General features: G+C 41.5%; 1 protein-coding gene across 3 annotated transcripts; it reads right to left on the bottom strand.

The window, feature by feature from the left end:
- Nucleotides 1-2,976: 2,976 nt before the first annotated feature.
- Nucleotides 2,977-16,182, bottom strand: akip1 (A kinase (PRKA) interacting protein 1). Of its 3 annotated transcripts, none has more exons than XM_070898691.1 (5): nucleotides 16,036-16,182; nucleotides 11,236-11,397; nucleotides 7,128-7,208; nucleotides 4,564-4,677; nucleotides 2,977-3,542 (listed from the first exon to the last, which is right to left on the bottom strand). In XM_070898691.1, the coding sequence occupies exons 1-5, from the start codon at nucleotides 16,057-16,059 to the stop codon at nucleotides 3,399-3,401; spliced, it is 525 nt and encodes a 174-aa protein (XP_070754792.1). In that variant the 5' UTR covers nucleotides 16,060-16,182; the 3' UTR covers nucleotides 2,977-3,398. The 3 variants fall into 3 exon arrangements, with proteins under 3 accessions (XP_070754792.1, XP_070754793.1, XP_070754791.1); XM_070898690.1 differs by having other exon boundaries at nucleotides 3,205-3,542; nucleotides 15,964-16,179; XM_070898692.1 differs by lacking the exon at nucleotides 4,564-4,677 and having other exon boundaries at nucleotides 15,964-16,180.
- Between the last annotated feature and the right edge of the window lie 902 nt (nucleotides 16,183-17,084).

The raw sequence follows: 17,084 nt of genomic DNA, 5'->3' as shown, positions 1-17,084 counted from the left end.
AATGCAGGAATCCATTATTAAGGAAGTAGTAACAGGACACTTAGAAAATCATAATATGATTAAGCAGATTCAACATGGTTTTATGAAAGGGAAATTGTGTTTGACAAATTTATTAGAGATTTTGAGGATGTAACTTGCAGGGTAGATAAAGGGGAACCAGTGGAGGTAGAATATTTGGATTTCCAAAAGGCATTCGATAAGATGCCACATAAAAGGTTGCTACATAAGATAAGGGCTAAAGGGGTTGGGGTAATATAGAGGATTGGTTAACAGACAGAAAACAGAGAGTAAGGTTAAATAGGTCATTTTCAGGTTGGCAGGCTGTAACTAGTGGGGTGATCCTTCCATAAACCAGATCTGGTACCAGTATTGTGTCCAAGGTGTGGTAAAGCATCTCAATGGCTAGAGATTACTGAATACAATATTCCTGCTGGAATGTAGGCACCAGAAGAGACTTCCATTACTGTACAATTCTGAGTTATCAAGGATTTAAAGGAAGTTGTTATTTGCAAAGAATTTGAAGTCAGTGTAACCTTATAAATAATGATATAATGAATTCTCCTTTTGGAATTCCATTGTTTCTATGCTTATAGGAAGGTGATGAGGTCAGGGAGGAGGGAAGTCTTGAAAATCTGGCATTCTGAACATAGGTATCTATGTTTTGGGTGGTGCCTATGTCAGAGGGTCTACAGACCCAAGATGATAATATATAGATCTCTTCCAAAGATAGAGAGAGAAAAGACTGGGCAGTAGTGTCCCACAGCACTCAGTTCTGGGGCCACTCCTGCTCACTGTGTATACCAAAGATTTGGATATGGGATCAGAGGAGTGGTGTTGGAAGTTTGCAGATACCACCAAAACAACTTACATTTAACAGCACCTTTAACATAGCAAAATGTCCCATGGTGCTTAGATAGGAGGTATAATTAATGTTTTTAGAAGACCAAAGGAAGCTCCAAGGGAATTTTGATAAGATGAATGAATGGGCTTAAAAATTATCAAATGGAATTCAGTATCAGTGTGAGGTAATGCATTTTGGTAAAAGAAGTCAGTATTTCCTGAATGGAAGTGGGCTCGGTGCTGTAGAGTGGCAAAGTGACTTGGGGGTACAGTTCACAGGATATTAAAGGCAGCACCTAAGGTTGATAATGCTATTAAAGTTATGAAATTCTAGGTTTTATCACTAGATATAGAATATTAAGGAGCTACTGGTAAGCCAAATAAAACCGTTACATGATTTCAGTTAGTAATACTGTATGCAGTTTTGGGATACACACTATAGTAAAGATATTGAGGCTTTAGAGAGGATACAATTAAAGATTCAGTAGGATGCTGCCCTGTATGAGGAAATCAAATATGAAGAAAAACTTGAAAATTTGTTTTTTCCCGTTAGAACAATGCAGATTGTAAGGCGTTAATTTTAAACACTTATGAAAGCAGACTGCAGTTGAAGGATCTAAAGCAAGGGGCCATAGATACAAGATTAAATGCAAGATATTTAGAACAGGGAACAAGAGAAACTTATTTAGAGAGAGAGAATGTGAGGATGTGGCATTCAGTTCCTAGGTTAATGGTTGAGGCCTAAACTGTTAACATTCAAGATTAAATTGGATAGATGGATGAATGAAAAGAGGTTAAAGGGATATAGGAACCCGATAGGTAAATGTGAGTGGGACTATTTTCTCACTTGGAGGGCAACGCCAACATGAATTAGTTTGGCAGGATGGGCTGTTTCCATGTTGTAATTTCTATTTATTTCCCAGAGAAGCACTCCAGCGAGTTATGCCAGCTGTTGGCACCAAACCTCAAGCCTCTTTTTACGAGTGGCACCTAGTCAGTGGCTGTAAATAACAGCTCTAAATGTTTATGTCACAGGATGTTTCCAGGGAGAGTTGGGCAACATACATAAAATACAGTCAGAGTCAATCAGCAGTGCACCATTGCATTTAAACAGATGACCTGTTCATGAGGGCCCAGATTTTATATTCTTCCCCATGGACCCACCAAGAGCAGGGACAGTGAGCACTCAAATTCTATGAAGTGGCAAGATTTTTCCAAGTATTGATTTCAGAAGCTTACTTCTGCGCTGGTATTGGAGGAGGCTGGATTGATGCAGCCACATTGTCATTATCACAAAAATTAACATCTGCAACCTCTCCTTTCAGCATCACCGTGACTCCCTACTCATCTAGTCACAAGGAGCTTAGCATCAAACAACCTGATCTATTCTCAGTCCCTTTGTCACTTCCAGCTTCGATGCTCTCATCGGCCTCCTATCCTCCGCAAGCTTCAGCTCATCCATAACACTGCTCCTGGCATCCTATCCCAAACTAAGTCCCTTTCACCTATTATTCCTGTCCTTACTGACCTACATTGACCCCTCTGGGTGCCCCAAAGCCTCAAATTTAAAAATCTGTTTAAATCCCTCCATATCTCTAACCACCTCCAGCCCTATAACCGATCCCGCCTTCTCCATTCATCTGCTTCTGTCCTTTTGTGCACCTCTTCCCAACGCTCCACCATTGACAGCTATGCCTTGAGATATCCAGAGACAACTCTCTGGAATTAGCTCTATACCTCTCCACCTTTAAGAAGCTTCTGAAAAGACATCTCTCACCCAGCTTTTGGTCACCACTCCCAACCTCTCCATCTTTGACTCAATGTCCATTTTTACCCCTTAACTCTTTGTGAAGCACCTTGGGTCATTTTTTCTTCATTAAATGCACTATATAAATACAAGTTATCGCTGTTACAAAATCAGTCTTGCCCTCGGTTTGATTGACAGCCTGGTCATTATGCAAGGATTAATTCGATGATAATGTCACCTACATGTCCAACAAAAAATCCATTATGATTTTAATCCTGACATACAAGAGCTCACATGGTAATTCTTTCACAGGTTAAATGTCAAAACTATTAAAATGGATCCCTTTAATAGACCCTAATGCATGCACTTAGTGAAAAGGGAGGAGGAAAGACCGTGGCAGGCTTTTATTTTGAAACTTTGCAAAATATAATGCAATAAAGTTCCATTATTTACAGTGACAACAGTACACTACCAAGATAGACTTTTAGTCATCCATTTTCGTAAGTATATTAAAATTAATCTCACTACTCCATTTATTAATTTATACAAGATCTGTACTTCAGCTAAAATTAAAATTGTCATGCATGAAGAACACGATACAAAAATAGACTGCATAATTCAGTTATGTTCAGTTTTAAAATTGTATTCCATTCAAATGTGTTAAGCAGCATGGCACTTTAGAAATGGTTACTTCACTCAGTCTTCAACTACAGCATGGAGGTACGGCATTTTAAATTAAAAGTTGTGTGAGATAATCATTGCATAGACATCATTATTGCCACATGCCCTGCAACACTGTACTCTACACACTTCAGACAGTAAAGGCAAGATCGATGGTCTGGTCTGGTCCCAAATGTATCACATGAGTCGGCTCTTGATCAGATATTCTTGATTTTGCCGTCACTGCATAAGAACCTGGGGCCACTTGAATATGAACCTTGTCATTGCATTTAATCTGTTTGTTAAAAAGGAAAAAAAAGAGGCAATCATCAAGAGCAGATCACATTAGTAGATTTGCTTGTATGTAAAAAAAACTCACCATTACTGTAGCTGCCTGCCTTATTGCCAAATCAACTGCTGTATAAGGATCGCCCGTTAGGCCGCATGTAGATCTGGTTTCCCTCCCCCTCCCATGTGCAGCTGGCACTGGCTATCTCAGGGCAAGCCAATCTTGCAGTGGGGACCTGAAACAGGCGCTCAGCCCCTTATTTGCAAATGCAAAGGGGCCAATGCCTTCTTCAGGAATGCACACTGCATGACGATTTTGAGACTTTTACCAATATGGCAAATAGAGCACTTGTGGCTCATAACGATTATGTTCATGTTGGTCGCCATGTTGGAGCTTTGGGAGGCCATGGAGCACCTGAAAAACCAGCGCTGCACAGCCAATTTCTAGTCCTGCTTGCTTAAATTCACCTGTTCTGGATTTAGCACAGTATACGTTGAGCTTAGTTCCTGTAGGAAAAGTTGGGAGTTTCAGATGAACGTGTTTATCACCAAATCAGCTTTAAAAAAAATTAAGTGAAATTAAATCCCTGAAAATAAAAGAGTATTTCGGTCATAGCAGATTTTGTAATCTAACCAGCTTTATCCTCAAACTAAATGAGTTTGGCAAATAATGCAATGAAAAGTCAAACATAACTGAAATAAATACAAAATGCCAAAACGCAGACAGGTCAGTCAGCAACTAAAAGAGAAAAACAAATGAATGTTTCGAGCAGGACACTTCACAGAAGCTCAACTGAAACATAAATCTGTCTTCCATTTCTAAACGCTGCCTGGCCAGCTGTGCAATTGCATCGGTTTGCTAAATTTGATTCAAATTTCCAACATTTGCATTTTTTAAATTTTTCTTTCTCAACAGAACTGTAACCAAAACCTGGCACAGGCTCACTCTGAAGCTGCAATGTGGTTACTCCTCAAGTCATTCCTGCTCCCTGCCCATTCCAGACCTAGACACCAGATATCACACTCACAGGAGCTTTGGTGGTTAATGAACCCATGTGATATTTCAGATTCATGTGGTATCGTCGAATATGGTTTTCTTCCAATTCGTCCCTTTCACACAAAGGCACACTCTGGTAGTAGTGCTGCAAGTTAAAAGCTACAGGGTTAGTATTACAATAGTTAACGGTGTTCAGACTTGATTTACATCCAGCTCACCAGAAATAGGCTGTTTTGTTTCAGTTTGTCACCAACTCATTTGGCTGATTCTTACAACATAATTGTTATGGCACAGAGTTGCAGAACACACACCATCCATGGGAATTGCACACCATGTATTTTTCTGCCATTAGTTCAGTGTCATTTTATGCTGTTATACTTGAGACACCAGTTTCATATTAATACCTGCTTATAGTGATGAGGTTAGCAGAGTTAAGTTATACCTCTGGTTCTACATCACTGACCAATCAACACAAAACTCTGCACATGCATGCTTCGGTAGAGCTCAGCTCACCCATATCCAAATACTGGCTGAATTTCAGTGTTACTGAAGGACAACAGAACAGCAAGTGCTTTTCTCATATTAAATGGGTTAAATAATCAGAAAAGGAGTTCCATCTCAGCTGCAACTATACCACAAAATTAACTCTGAGCTGGGCTTTTACGACTCGTCAATATTAGATCCGGCCAACTTAATTTCCAAATATATCCATGGCAAATTAGTTTTGGCTTTGCATTGGTGCAAAATGTACTGTATAAACTGGTCTATATGAAGCATCAGCCCTTCATATCAGTGAGGGAGGAGGAGAGTCTGTATAGTCCTACTAGAAAAAGTAATGTAAATATAAAATACATAAGTGTCTAGCATCAGTACGTTTAGTTGACCAAGGTTCATTCACCCTCCTCCCCACAACCACCAATAATCACTCAGATTAAAGGTGGCCCAAGTTGGTGAACTGCACCCAATCCCCACTTGCAACAGAATGGACTACAGAAAGATAAACCAAACATCAGGCATATAAATGGCCCAAAGGGCAATGAAGTATGCCCCAAAGTGTCAGAATATTGTGTGTAAAAGACCAAAATTGAACAATTTGTAAACAAAAATGTGAAAGAAACCTAATTATTTGCTTTTTTTTTGACTGAGATAATCTGAAGTTGTTGTGAAGGGGTAGATTAGCAGATGTCAATTTAGAGAATCCACCAACAATAATTAACCTTTAATTGACCACAGGATCTAATCACCTAATTTAGAGCACCTCCCCAAAGAAGCCCCAACAGGAACAGGGCAGGTTAGCATTGCAACTGTGTTTCAGACCCCAGACTACCAGTGAGCAATGCTGCAGATCAGCCTGCATGACAATAAAAACAATCACTTAAACAACATTAGGACTAAACTCCAGCTTTCACCAGAAATAAAATGGAAATTTAATGAGTAATTAGTACTCCAGGTTGAACCTCCCTTATCCGGAACCACCCCTCGTCCAGAACCATTCCCAGCCACGCACAGAACTCCAACATAAACAAATTGAAGTCCTTCCTTGCTGCTGACTCTCGCAATCGTTGGCCTGACCCCATGATCCACCACCCCTCTCCATGATCTCTCTCTCTCTCTCATGTTGTTTAAGTGTTTGTTTTTATGGTCATGCAGCCCCAAGCCAACCAGCCACGATATCCCCTTGCTCAGTACCTGTACCATCCAATTTAATGTGACCACCCCTCGTCCCAAAAAATCCCTTATCCAGAACGGGCCAGGTCCCGAGGGTTCTGGATAAGGGAGCGTCAACCTGTACTAAATTTCCATCCATCAGCTCAGTAGTGATGATGTGGCCGAATAAATTCACTCCACGGTTATCGGTTCTGAACTAGCCTGGCTGCTTTAGTTATCTGTATCCCTTTCGGTCATTGTCTATCCAGCACTTCCTTGGTCTTCCTCGACTTCTTGTATCCGAAGCCATGAATGGTATTCTAGCTTTTTTCTTTCTTGAAACACACCCCAAGCATTGTCGTCGTCCTTCTAGGGTCTTCTGTATAAGCGCTATTTCTTGTTCAAGCCATGTTCTTATATAATTCTTGATTCTCTGTATCCTGGATACTCCTAAAATTCCTCTTAACCAATTTCTCTCTGCTGTGCATATTGTTTACTCATCAACTTTTTTCATGTTCCAGCACTTGGACACATAAAAATGTGGGCTAGCCATCGCTTCATAAACTCTCGCTTTTGATTTTATCTAAATATCTTTATCCTTCCATATCCAAAAGCAGCAGAAGAAAGTCCAATACTTTTTTTGATGTCTTCTTCTAAACTCACCCACATGTTTCCACCTGTTCAACTGCATCCCTTTCAACTGTTGTGTACATCGTCCTGATGCTTCACAAATGACATGACCTTTGTAATTAGTATTTGTTGCGGTACAAAACCAACTTGAGTTTGTTAATTAAATTGATGAATGGTTGTGATCCTCTAATTTGAAGAACATGCTCAGACAATACCAGCTACAACACAAAACTCAATTTGCTTCAGATTATAAAAGTGTCTTGAAATTTGGTGAAGAAAAACAAACATTGTAGAGATCCTAATAACTGTATATCTTACCTTACACTGTCTGGTGGTGTGAGCCATACATTGCAGAACTGCAGCAAAGGCTTCATTGAGGTCAGTGCATTCTGCTTCATCCTGACAAAGAGACATGGTCAGAATCACACTGGGGTTCTATTTGCCATAAGCCAGTCAATCTACATTGATGCCAACACTATAAGAAGCTTATGCTTACTGCTAAGATAGTATCAATAAGATAAAATATATTTTTGAACCTGCCATCACGGTCAAATAAATACTGTTGTAATTGGTCACAGAGCAACGCAAGATATAAATATTTGAGGCATGGTGAACAAATCTGAACCATGGAAAGCTGCAAGGGGATACTGATGATAGAATGGACAAAAAAAAGTAGTGTCTCAGATGGAATTTAGTATCAGTAAATGTGAAGTGGTTCATTTTGACAGAAAAAAAACACAATTTGAACAGGAGAATTATCGGGGAAGATTGAGCAGGCCTTGGCTCTTTCCTCTGGAAGAGAGGAGACTTGATAGAGGTCTTTAGAATTATGAAGGGATTCAATAGCATGGACATGAAAAAACTGTTTCAACTTGTGGGATGAGTCCAGAAAAAGTGGTCATAAATGTGAGACAGCTACCAACAGATCAAATAACGAATTTAGGAGGAATTCTTTAGATGGAGGATGGTGAGAATGTGGAACTCGCTGCCACATGCAGTGATTGAAGCAGATTGCATTGACATTTTTGGCAGGTTCCAGTCCGCTGCATTCATCATCATCATCATAGGCAGTCCCTCGGAATCGAGGAAGACTGCTTCCACTCTAAAAATGAGTCCTTAGGTGGCTGTACAGTCCAAGAAGAGAACCACAGTCCCCGTCACAGGTGGGACAGACAGTCGTTGAGGGAAAGGGTGGGTGAGACTGGTTTGCCGCACGCTCCTTCCGCTACCTGCGCTTGGTTTTCGCATGCTCTCGGTGATGAGATTCGAGGTGCTCAGCGCCCTCCCGGATGCTCTTCCTCCACTTAGGGCAGTCTTTGGCCAGAGACTCCCAGGTGTCGGTGGGGATGTTGCATTTTATCAAGGAGGATTTGAGGGTGTCCTTGAAAAGTTTCCTCTGCCCATCTTTGGCTCGTTTGCCGTGAAGGAGTTCCGAATCCAATCCAATAGTCAGGTTCCAATCTGCTCCATTCCGATCCAATAGTTAGGTTTCAATCCAATCAATTAACACATTTAAGGGGAGGCTTGATGCGTTATTGAGAAAGAAAGGAATAGAAGGATACGGAATGAGGTAATTAGAGTGGGAGAAGGTTTACATAGAGTATAAACACTGACATAGACTAGTTGGGCCGAATGGCCAGTTTCTGTGCTGTACATGTATGTAAATCTGAAGAAAATCGTGCAAAATACGCTTGCTTTTGTTAAGACTGGGGAAATTATGGGGTGATTCAGGGATTACATAGTATTTACAGCACAGAAACAGGACATTAGGCCCAACAGATCCATACCGGAGTTTATGTTGCACACGAGCTTCCTCCCACCCTTCATCTAACACCATCAACATATCCTTCTATTCCTCTCTACCTTGTGTGTTTATCTGGCTTCCCCATAAATTCGCCTCAATATTTTAACCACTCTCTTGGAAAAGAAGTTTCTCCTGAATTCCCTATTGGATTTATTAGTAACTGTCTTATGTTTAAAGCACCTAGTTCTGGTCTCTCCATAAGTGAAAACATCTCTATGTCTACCCTATCACAATCTTAAAAACCTCTAGCAGGTCACCTCTGTCTTTTTCTACTGAAAAGAGCCCCAGCATGTTCAATCTTTTCCGATGGTTCTGGTATCATTATACTAAATCTTTTTTGTACCTTCGCCAGTGCCTCTTTTATCCTTTTTATATTATGTGGACTAGAACTGTTCACAGTGCTCAGAGTGTGGTCTAACCAAGGTTCTATACAAATTTAACATTTTCAATTATTCACCATGCCTTAAATTTTATCATCTCGCTCTTCTGTTGCTCTCCTACCAATTACGGCATTGCTTTTCAATTCGTCCCTTTAGAAACAAACTTTGCACTTTGTTTGCTTTTTTATGGCCTTATTAACCGGTGTTGCTACTTTTAGTAATTTGTACATCTGTATCCCCACCGACCCCTCTGCTCCTCTACCCCATTTAGACACTTATTCTCCAAGGAGAATGTGGACTAATTCTTCCTACTAAAATGCACTACCTCACACTTACCTATAAATCAAACTTAATTTGCCAATTACACACCCATTCTGCAAATTTACTAATGTCTTTCTGTATTTTCTCAGTCCTCCTCTGTATTCACTCCACCCCCAAATGTTTTAATTGTACTTCCGTTTCCTGAATCCAAATCATTTATGTAAATGGGGAACAAGAGTGGTCCCAGCAGCCTTTTAGAAAACCACTTCCTACCTGTTGCCAGTCTGAGTAACTACCTTTAACCCCAACTCTGTTTTCTGTTTTGTAGTCAGCTTGCTATACTGGATGGGACAAAATACATAGAAACAGACTGTTTCTGGTGGTTGAGGGGTCCAGAACGAGCAGACAAAGATAGTTAGGAGAGGGCAGGAGAATTTTATTTTATTTTTTTTTTTTAAATACAGAGGGTTGAGGCTGTGAAATGCACTACCAGAATGAGTGATTAAAGCAGAAACCATGCTAAATTTTAATAGATTAGATAGATGGTCGAAGGATAATAAAGGGATATGGAAACAGCTGGCACATGGGATTAGGACTACTGCTTTCATGAAGGATAAACAACACGGACATTTTGGGCCCGTTTCCATGTTGGCATTTCAATGTAATAATTTTAAAACGTTATTTTCAATAGCTTTCAAGATCTTTTCATTATTCAGTTCCAGTGCTTTACCATGTATTGTTTTCTTGATATATAGCAAGGTGATGGAAGTATAAAAGGCATTGCATGATTAACAGTGGTCTGAGTGTTCTTGTATGTTCAATAATTTTAATTGGGCTGTAATTTGCGGCCCCTATGGGCACATAAGAGTTGCGCACTGGCCCGTAGGAGCCATGCAAGTTCCGGGTTTAGGCATGCGCTGTGAATACGCTAAAGCCCGGAGCTTGCGATCTATCAAGAATTCTCTTGACAGATCGCCCGCGGACAGAGATTATTGCCCAACTTCTGCCCAGTGAATGCCTGTGAAATTCTTACGGCTGGTAAAAGCCTGCTTTCTTAAGAGTTAAAAAAATATATATTTTTCTTTCATTAATTTAAACATTACAACAAATGTAAAATAAAGCATGGTTATGTTTACCCACTTTAAAACATTTAAATTTATGTTTCGAAAAAATTAAATTTTTTGTTTTAAATGTTTATTTGTATTAAATGTTTATTTGTATTGTATTTTGATTAATTTTCAATATGGAATTTGTTTTATTTATTATGTTAAGTGTTTTTACGTGACCCCCCCCATTCAAGCTATGGGGATTCCATACGTACGTAATCCCCATAAGCATGAATGGGAATCCCCTTCTTTTATTGGTTGGGCCAGCCCACATGATTCCAAGGGCGCTTACAAATCGCGTGCACCCCTGGGTTATGGGGGCTCTACGCATGTCTGCGCATAGAGGCCCAGGAGCGCGGATCTCCGTGGATCCCGAAGCAGAAGTTAAGTTCATAGGTTTTTTCTGGTCGGAGGCATCTGCCCGCGGGAAGCCTCCGACCGCAAATTCAGGCCCGTTATCTAAGAATTTACCAAATGTCACATGATTTGTTTTCCTAGAAACCGTTCAAACCAATCAAGTAGAATTTTCCACAACCTTATTTCTCACCGAATGTGCTGCTATTCCACACATTCCATCCCACGCTATCACTTTATGTCTTACTAATGATGATGCTGCTACACCACACACTCCATCTTGTGCCAACTCATCACTTGATGTTGAACACAGTGCTGTTGCACATATTTTATCTTGTGCTTTCATCTCATCTCTTGCTGTTGAAGATGACAGTTCACATATTTTCTCTTCTGTTACAAGTTCAGCTTCCCCTGTTGAAGATGCTATTTTACATACGACATCGTGTGCCAGTATCTCATCGCTTGGTGTTGAAGTTATTTGGCGTGGAAGTTATTTGGTGTGCTTCAATTTGCTCTTTTACCTCATCTTTTTGCCCTGTTTCCTTCGCTCTACCACATAGATCATCCACCGACCAATGTACTCTCCTCTTCTGAGCACGTTCCAGAACTTCGCGCCCAAGCTCTGATGAGCGCCTCAAAGCACTTTGAAGCTGGCAGCTGCCATGTTCCATGATAACGTAACCCTGGTGGAAAAGGAACTTGCTCATCAACATCTATTTTGCCAAACAAAGTTATTAACTATTACTTTTATGTACTCCCCTGTTTTGGCAAATCATTCTGCACAATATTTTACTACATACATTAATCCCTTATAATTGTGTTCTTGAATTGTACAAGTCCATTGTACCTTCATGTGACAATACTACTTAGTAGCAGATCTATCCCAATAGTCTCCCAGTCTTCAGTGTAATTTTAGCTCCATTTTTAACCATCATAAGCATAGGTTTTATTCTATCTGGATGACATGATAATTAAATGGCACACAGTGAGTATAATATGCTGCAGTTTATAGCTCCCCAATTGCTGGTCAGTTTATCCAGTGAGTAGCCAAGACATGCAGACCAGGTATGCCCGAGGTTTGAGCCTCAATTTATGTCAAGTCAGCCGATTTAATACAGGGAAACAACATTTGGCCTCTGTGCCCGTGGGCTACACAGGGGTCATTTGTCCAGAGTCTGTGCTCCTGATCACTATCCAGAAATCCTTATTAATCCATTATTAAAGAAGTAGGAACAGGACATTTGGATAAGCAAAATTCAGTCAGGTAGAGTCAGCATGGATTTATGAAGGGGAAGTCATGTTTGACAAATTTGCTGGTGTTCTTTGAGGATGTAACGAACAGGGTGGATAAAGGGGAACCAGTGGATGTGGGGTATTTGGACTTCCAGAAGACATTTGACAAGGTGCCACATAAAAGGTTACTGCACAAGATAAAAGTTCACGGGGTTGGGGGTAATATATTAGCATGGATAGAGGATTGGCTAACTAACAGAACAAAGAATCGGGATAAATGGTTCATTCTCTGGTTGTCAACCAGTAACTAGTGGGGTGCCGCAGGGATCAGTGCTGGGACCCCAACTATTAACAATCTACATTAATGACTTGGAAGAAGGGACTGACTGTAACGTAGCCAAGTTTGCTGGTGATACAAAGATGGAAGGAAAAGCAATGTGTGAGGAGGACACAAAATCTGCAAAAGGACATAGACAGGCTAAGTGAATGGGCAAAAATTTGGCAGATGGAGTATAATGTTGGAAAGTGTGAGGTCATGCACTTTGACAGAAAAAAAAAATCAAAGAGCAAGTTATTATTTAAATTGAGAAAGATTGCAAAGTGCCACAGTACAGGGGACCTGGGGGTACTTGTGCATGTAACACAAAAGGATAGGATGCAGGTACAGCAAGTGATCAAGGCGGCCAATGGTATCTTGGCCTTTATTGCCAAGGGGATGGAGTATAAAAACAGGGAAGTCTTGCTACAGCTATACAAGGTATTGGTGAGACCACACCTGGAATACTGCATGCAGTTTTGGTTTCCATATTTACGAAAGGATATACTTGCTTTGGAGGCAGTTCAGAGAAGGTTCATTAGGTTGATTCCAGAGATGAGGGAGTTGACTTATGAGGAAAGGTGGAGTAGGTTGGGCCTCTACTCATTGGAATTCAAAAGAATGAGAGGTGATCTTATCGAAACGTATAAGATTATGAGGGGGCTTGACAAGGTGGATGCAGAGAAGATGTTTCCACTGATGGGGGAGACTAGAATTAGAGGGCATGACCTTAGAATAAGGGGCAGCCCATTTAAAACAGAGATGAGGAGGAATTTCTTCTGAGGATTGTAAATCTGTGGAATTTGCTGCCTCAGAGAGCTGTGGAAGCTGGGACATTAAATAAATTTAAGACAGAAATAGACAGTTTATTAAATGATAAGGGGGATAAGGGGTTATGGGGTGCAGGCAGGGAAGTGGAGCTGAGTCCATGATCAGATCAACCATAATCTTATTGAATGGTGGAGCAGGCTCAAGGGGCCATATGGCCTACTTCTATTTCTTATGTTCTTATGTAAATGTGCACATGAAAATGTTGGGCGAGGGCAAGATCGGACATTGCTACCTTAATGATTGAATAGCTCAGGGTTCTGTTGATAAACTAAAAGAAGGAACTTAAAGTCATTTATCAGCTTATATTTTAACCCAGTTAAGTACTGCCTGTTGAGTTCTGCCATCCATTCACACTTCAGTGTGCAAGTCAGGGCCTCTTCCTCATTATACTCATTTGTATCTGAATGGGTAATAACATAAAACAGCCCACTTGTCCCTCTCTCTCCATTTTCCAGGACTCAATCTGATTTTTCTTAAGTATTTTCATAACCCAGCTTGCTCTTCTCTTTGCTGAATCAAGGCTTTTGCATTTCCTGTGCATGTTGGATAGGTCTATTTCATAAATCAACAATGCTAAATGTGAAACATAGAAAATAGATGCAGGAGTAGGCCATTCGGCCCTTCGAGCCTGCACCACCATTCAACAAGATCATGGCTGATCATTCACCTCAGTACCCCTTTCCTGCTTTCTCTCCATACCCCTTGATCCCTTTAGCCGTAAGGCCCATATCTAACTCCCTCTTGAATATATCCAATGAACTGGCATCAACAACTGTCTGCGGTAAGGAATTCCACAGGTTAACAACTCTCAGTGAAAAAGTTTCTCCTCAGCGCTGTGTCCCCTGGTTCTGGAACATCGGGAACAGTCTTCCTGCATCTAACCTGTCCAGTCCCGTCAGAATTTTATATGTTTCTATGAGATCCCCTCTCATCCTTCTAAACTCAGTGAATACTGACCCAGTCGATCCAGTCTCTCCTCATTTGTCAGTCCTGCCATCCCGGGAAACAGTCTGGTGAACCTTTGCTGCACTCCCTTAATAGCAAGAACATCCTTCCTCAGATTAGGAGACCAAAACTGAACACAATATTCCAGGTAAGGCCTCACCAAGGCCTGTACAACTGCTGTAAGACCTGCATGCTCCTATACTCAAATCCCCTAGCTATGAAGGCCAACATACCATTTGCCTTCCTCACCTCCTGCTGTACCTGCATGCCAACTTTCAATGACTGATGAACCATGACACCCAGATCTCGTTGCACCCCCCCCTTTTCCTAATCTGCAGTCATTCAGATAATATTCTGCCTTCATGTTTTTTCCTCCAAAGTGGATAACCTCACATTCATCCACATTATACCGCATCTGCTATGCATTTGATCACTCACCTAACCTGTCCAAGTCACCCTGCAGCCTCTTAGCGTCCTGCTCACAGCTCACACTGCCACCCAGCTTAGTGTCATCTGCAAATTTGGAGATATTACACTCAATTCCTTCATCTAAACCATTAATGTATATTGTAAATAGCTGGGGTCCCAGCACTGAGCCCTGCAGCACCCCACTAGTCACTGCCTGCCATTCTGAAGGAGTCATTCTTTGTGCCAAGCTTATTTGTGACTCCCTTGGTTGGCAAGTATGTTTTCAAACTTTTACATTTTTTCATGAGCTTGACATCCATCTGATTTGATCCCTGTAGTACTTACAAAAATCAAACCCCTCTCCCCGTCTGCTCAACAAGAATCAATTCAACTTGTTTAGCTTTTCTTTAATGATTCAGACAGCTGAGTTGTAAAGACTTGCATTTATAAAGCACCTTTTACAACTACTAGACGTCTCAAAGCACTTTACAGCAAATAATGTACTTTTGGAATGTAGTCACTGTTGTAATGTCGGAAAGCCTACAATGGAAACTAAAACCAGAATCATTTTCATTACATTTCACCGAATTCTATTTCAAAACTTATTGTGCGATTGCCATTTTTACATGACTCCAGAAAGGTTTCTCAGAGAGGCTGCTTGATAATTGTATTACAGTGTGGTGTGAAGCCTGGTTTTAAAAAAGTGCTTGGCCTAAAGCAGGCTTTTTAAAGTTTTGAGTCTAGGTGCGCCGTTTTAAACACTAAAACTTTAAAAAATCCAATTGTTGGGAGTGGAGCTTTTTACACGAAAGTAACCAGAAATGTGCTCACGATAATCGGTATGCAGACGCACAGCTATAATCAGACTGCACTATATCATCATCATCATCATAGGCAGCCCCTCAGAATCGAGGAGGACTTGCTTCCACTCCTGAAGTGAGTTCTTTGGTGACTGAACAGTCCAATATGAGAGCCACAGACTCTGTCACAGGTGGGGCAGTTGAGGGAAGGGGTGGGTGGGACTGGTTCACCACATACTCTTTCCGCTGTCTGTGCTTGATTTCTGCATGCTCTCGGTGTTGTGACTTGAGGTGCTCAGCCTCCTCCCAGATGCACTTCCTCCACTTAGGGTGATCTTTGGCCAGGTCTCTCGGATGTCAGTGGGGATGTTGCACTTTATCAGGGAGGCTTTGAGGGGGTTCTTGTAGCATTTCTGCTGCCCACCTTTGGCTCGTTTGCCACGTAGGAGCTCATAATATAACATAACAGGTGCTAAAACTGGTTCTCTGACCTATTGCAGTGTAACCTTGGGGAAAAACACATCTATGCATTTGCAATCACAAAATAAATCCCTTTGCAAACATTCGCCCTCTGGGAATGGGCGGCATTACCCGGATGACTGACACAACTACAACTTAATTTGTTTTCCTTCTTTGCCGCCCCATTTATAATATTTTAGGAAACTGGTGTCAGAACGCCAGACGGATTCGGCGCCAGGCTCCTCCCCAGGACATACCTCAAACAGCGCGCACACGCCCGGGGAAGCAGCGTCGACAATAGATACGCAACAAAGTAACGACCCTCTTACTCCGCTACACTGTGCTCCATTCATGAGTGACTGCGATCCCGCGAAACGCGCCAAGGCGCCCACTGTCTGTCGGAGCGGGCCGCGAGAAGCCCCACTGCATCCTCCTCCCGTCAATCAAAGGTCCACTTCCCGAAGTGCAGCAGCAACCAATCAGGCGCAGGAGCTGCAGCTGTTGCAGCGCCACTTTATTCCGACAAGCGCTTACCAACTGGCCAGGAATTAAAGAGTCATCTCCCAGACAGTGCTGCAAACAAAATCATTGGGGCGTTAAAAAAATGTTTTTTCATTTTCTTTGAACACTTTTGTTTATTATTCTTAACAATATTGTAGATGGGGATGGGATGGGGGACAGCCAAGAATCATCCAATCGGATAAGAGTGTTCGCTTGAACGTGTTGAACGGCCAATGGTGAGGCAGGAGTTCATGTGATGAAATCTTAAGGAATAGATTTGGCAAAACTAGAGGTACTGTTACTGTGAAAACGATAAAATCGGACTAGTTCCTGAAATATTAACCTCCTTAAGATGCGGATGATCTGCTGAGATGTTTTCAGATATTTTTGATTTCATGGTCTGGGTGCTGTTTTACAGAATGGTGTCACAGTTACCAGTAATTATTTTTAAACTTTCATTCATATAGTGTCTCATCACTTTGTCAAAAGGTCTCAAAGTGCTTCACTTCTTTTGAAGTAAATTGACTGTTTTGTCATCATCATCATAGACGGTCCCTCGAAGCGAGGATGACTTGCTTCCACGCCAAAAAAGGATGAGTTCACAGGTGTTTCAATGACGGACCTAATATTCCAGAACTACATCGTGAAGGGAGGAAGATGCCTGTGCGTGGATTTTTTTAACGTGTGGTGGACGTTGCACCCCAGCCACCACACGGGCTTGTCGGAGCTAGGTCTTGGTCCAGTGGCAAGGGTTATCCAAGACTGGAGACCTGTTCTGCTGCACGGACCTAGTGCGCACACATATCGCAGTGTGGGCTGGCCCGTGCTGTCCCTGGCCCTGTACTCTCGCCTCTCCTGGGCCCCGATCACATCCCTC

The sequence above is a fragment of the Pristiophorus japonicus genome, chromosome 14, assembly GCF_044704955.1.
Source record: "Pristiophorus japonicus isolate sPriJap1 chromosome 14, sPriJap1.hap1, whole genome shotgun sequence".
NCBI lineage: Eukaryota > Metazoa > Chordata > Chondrichthyes > Pristiophoridae > Pristiophorus > Pristiophorus japonicus.
Note: the sequence above shows the minus strand (reverse complement) of the source record. Positions and strands in the feature narration are given on the sequence as shown.

Excerpts from the sequence above, each read along its gene's own strand:
- akip1 (XM_070898690.1), bottom strand. The coding sequence starts at position 16,059 with ATGAATGGAGCACAGTGTAGCGGAGTAAGAGGGTCGTTACTTTGTTGC. Across the intron at positions 7,209-11,235 it reads AAACAGGGCAAAAAGATGAG|GATGAAGCAGAATGCACTGA; the intron begins GTAAAAGAGCAA and ends TCTCTTTGTCAG. Across the intron at positions 4,678-7,127 it reads ACACCACCAGACAGTGTAAG|CACTACTACCAGAGTGTGCC; the intron begins GTAAGATATACA and ends TTTAACTTGCAG.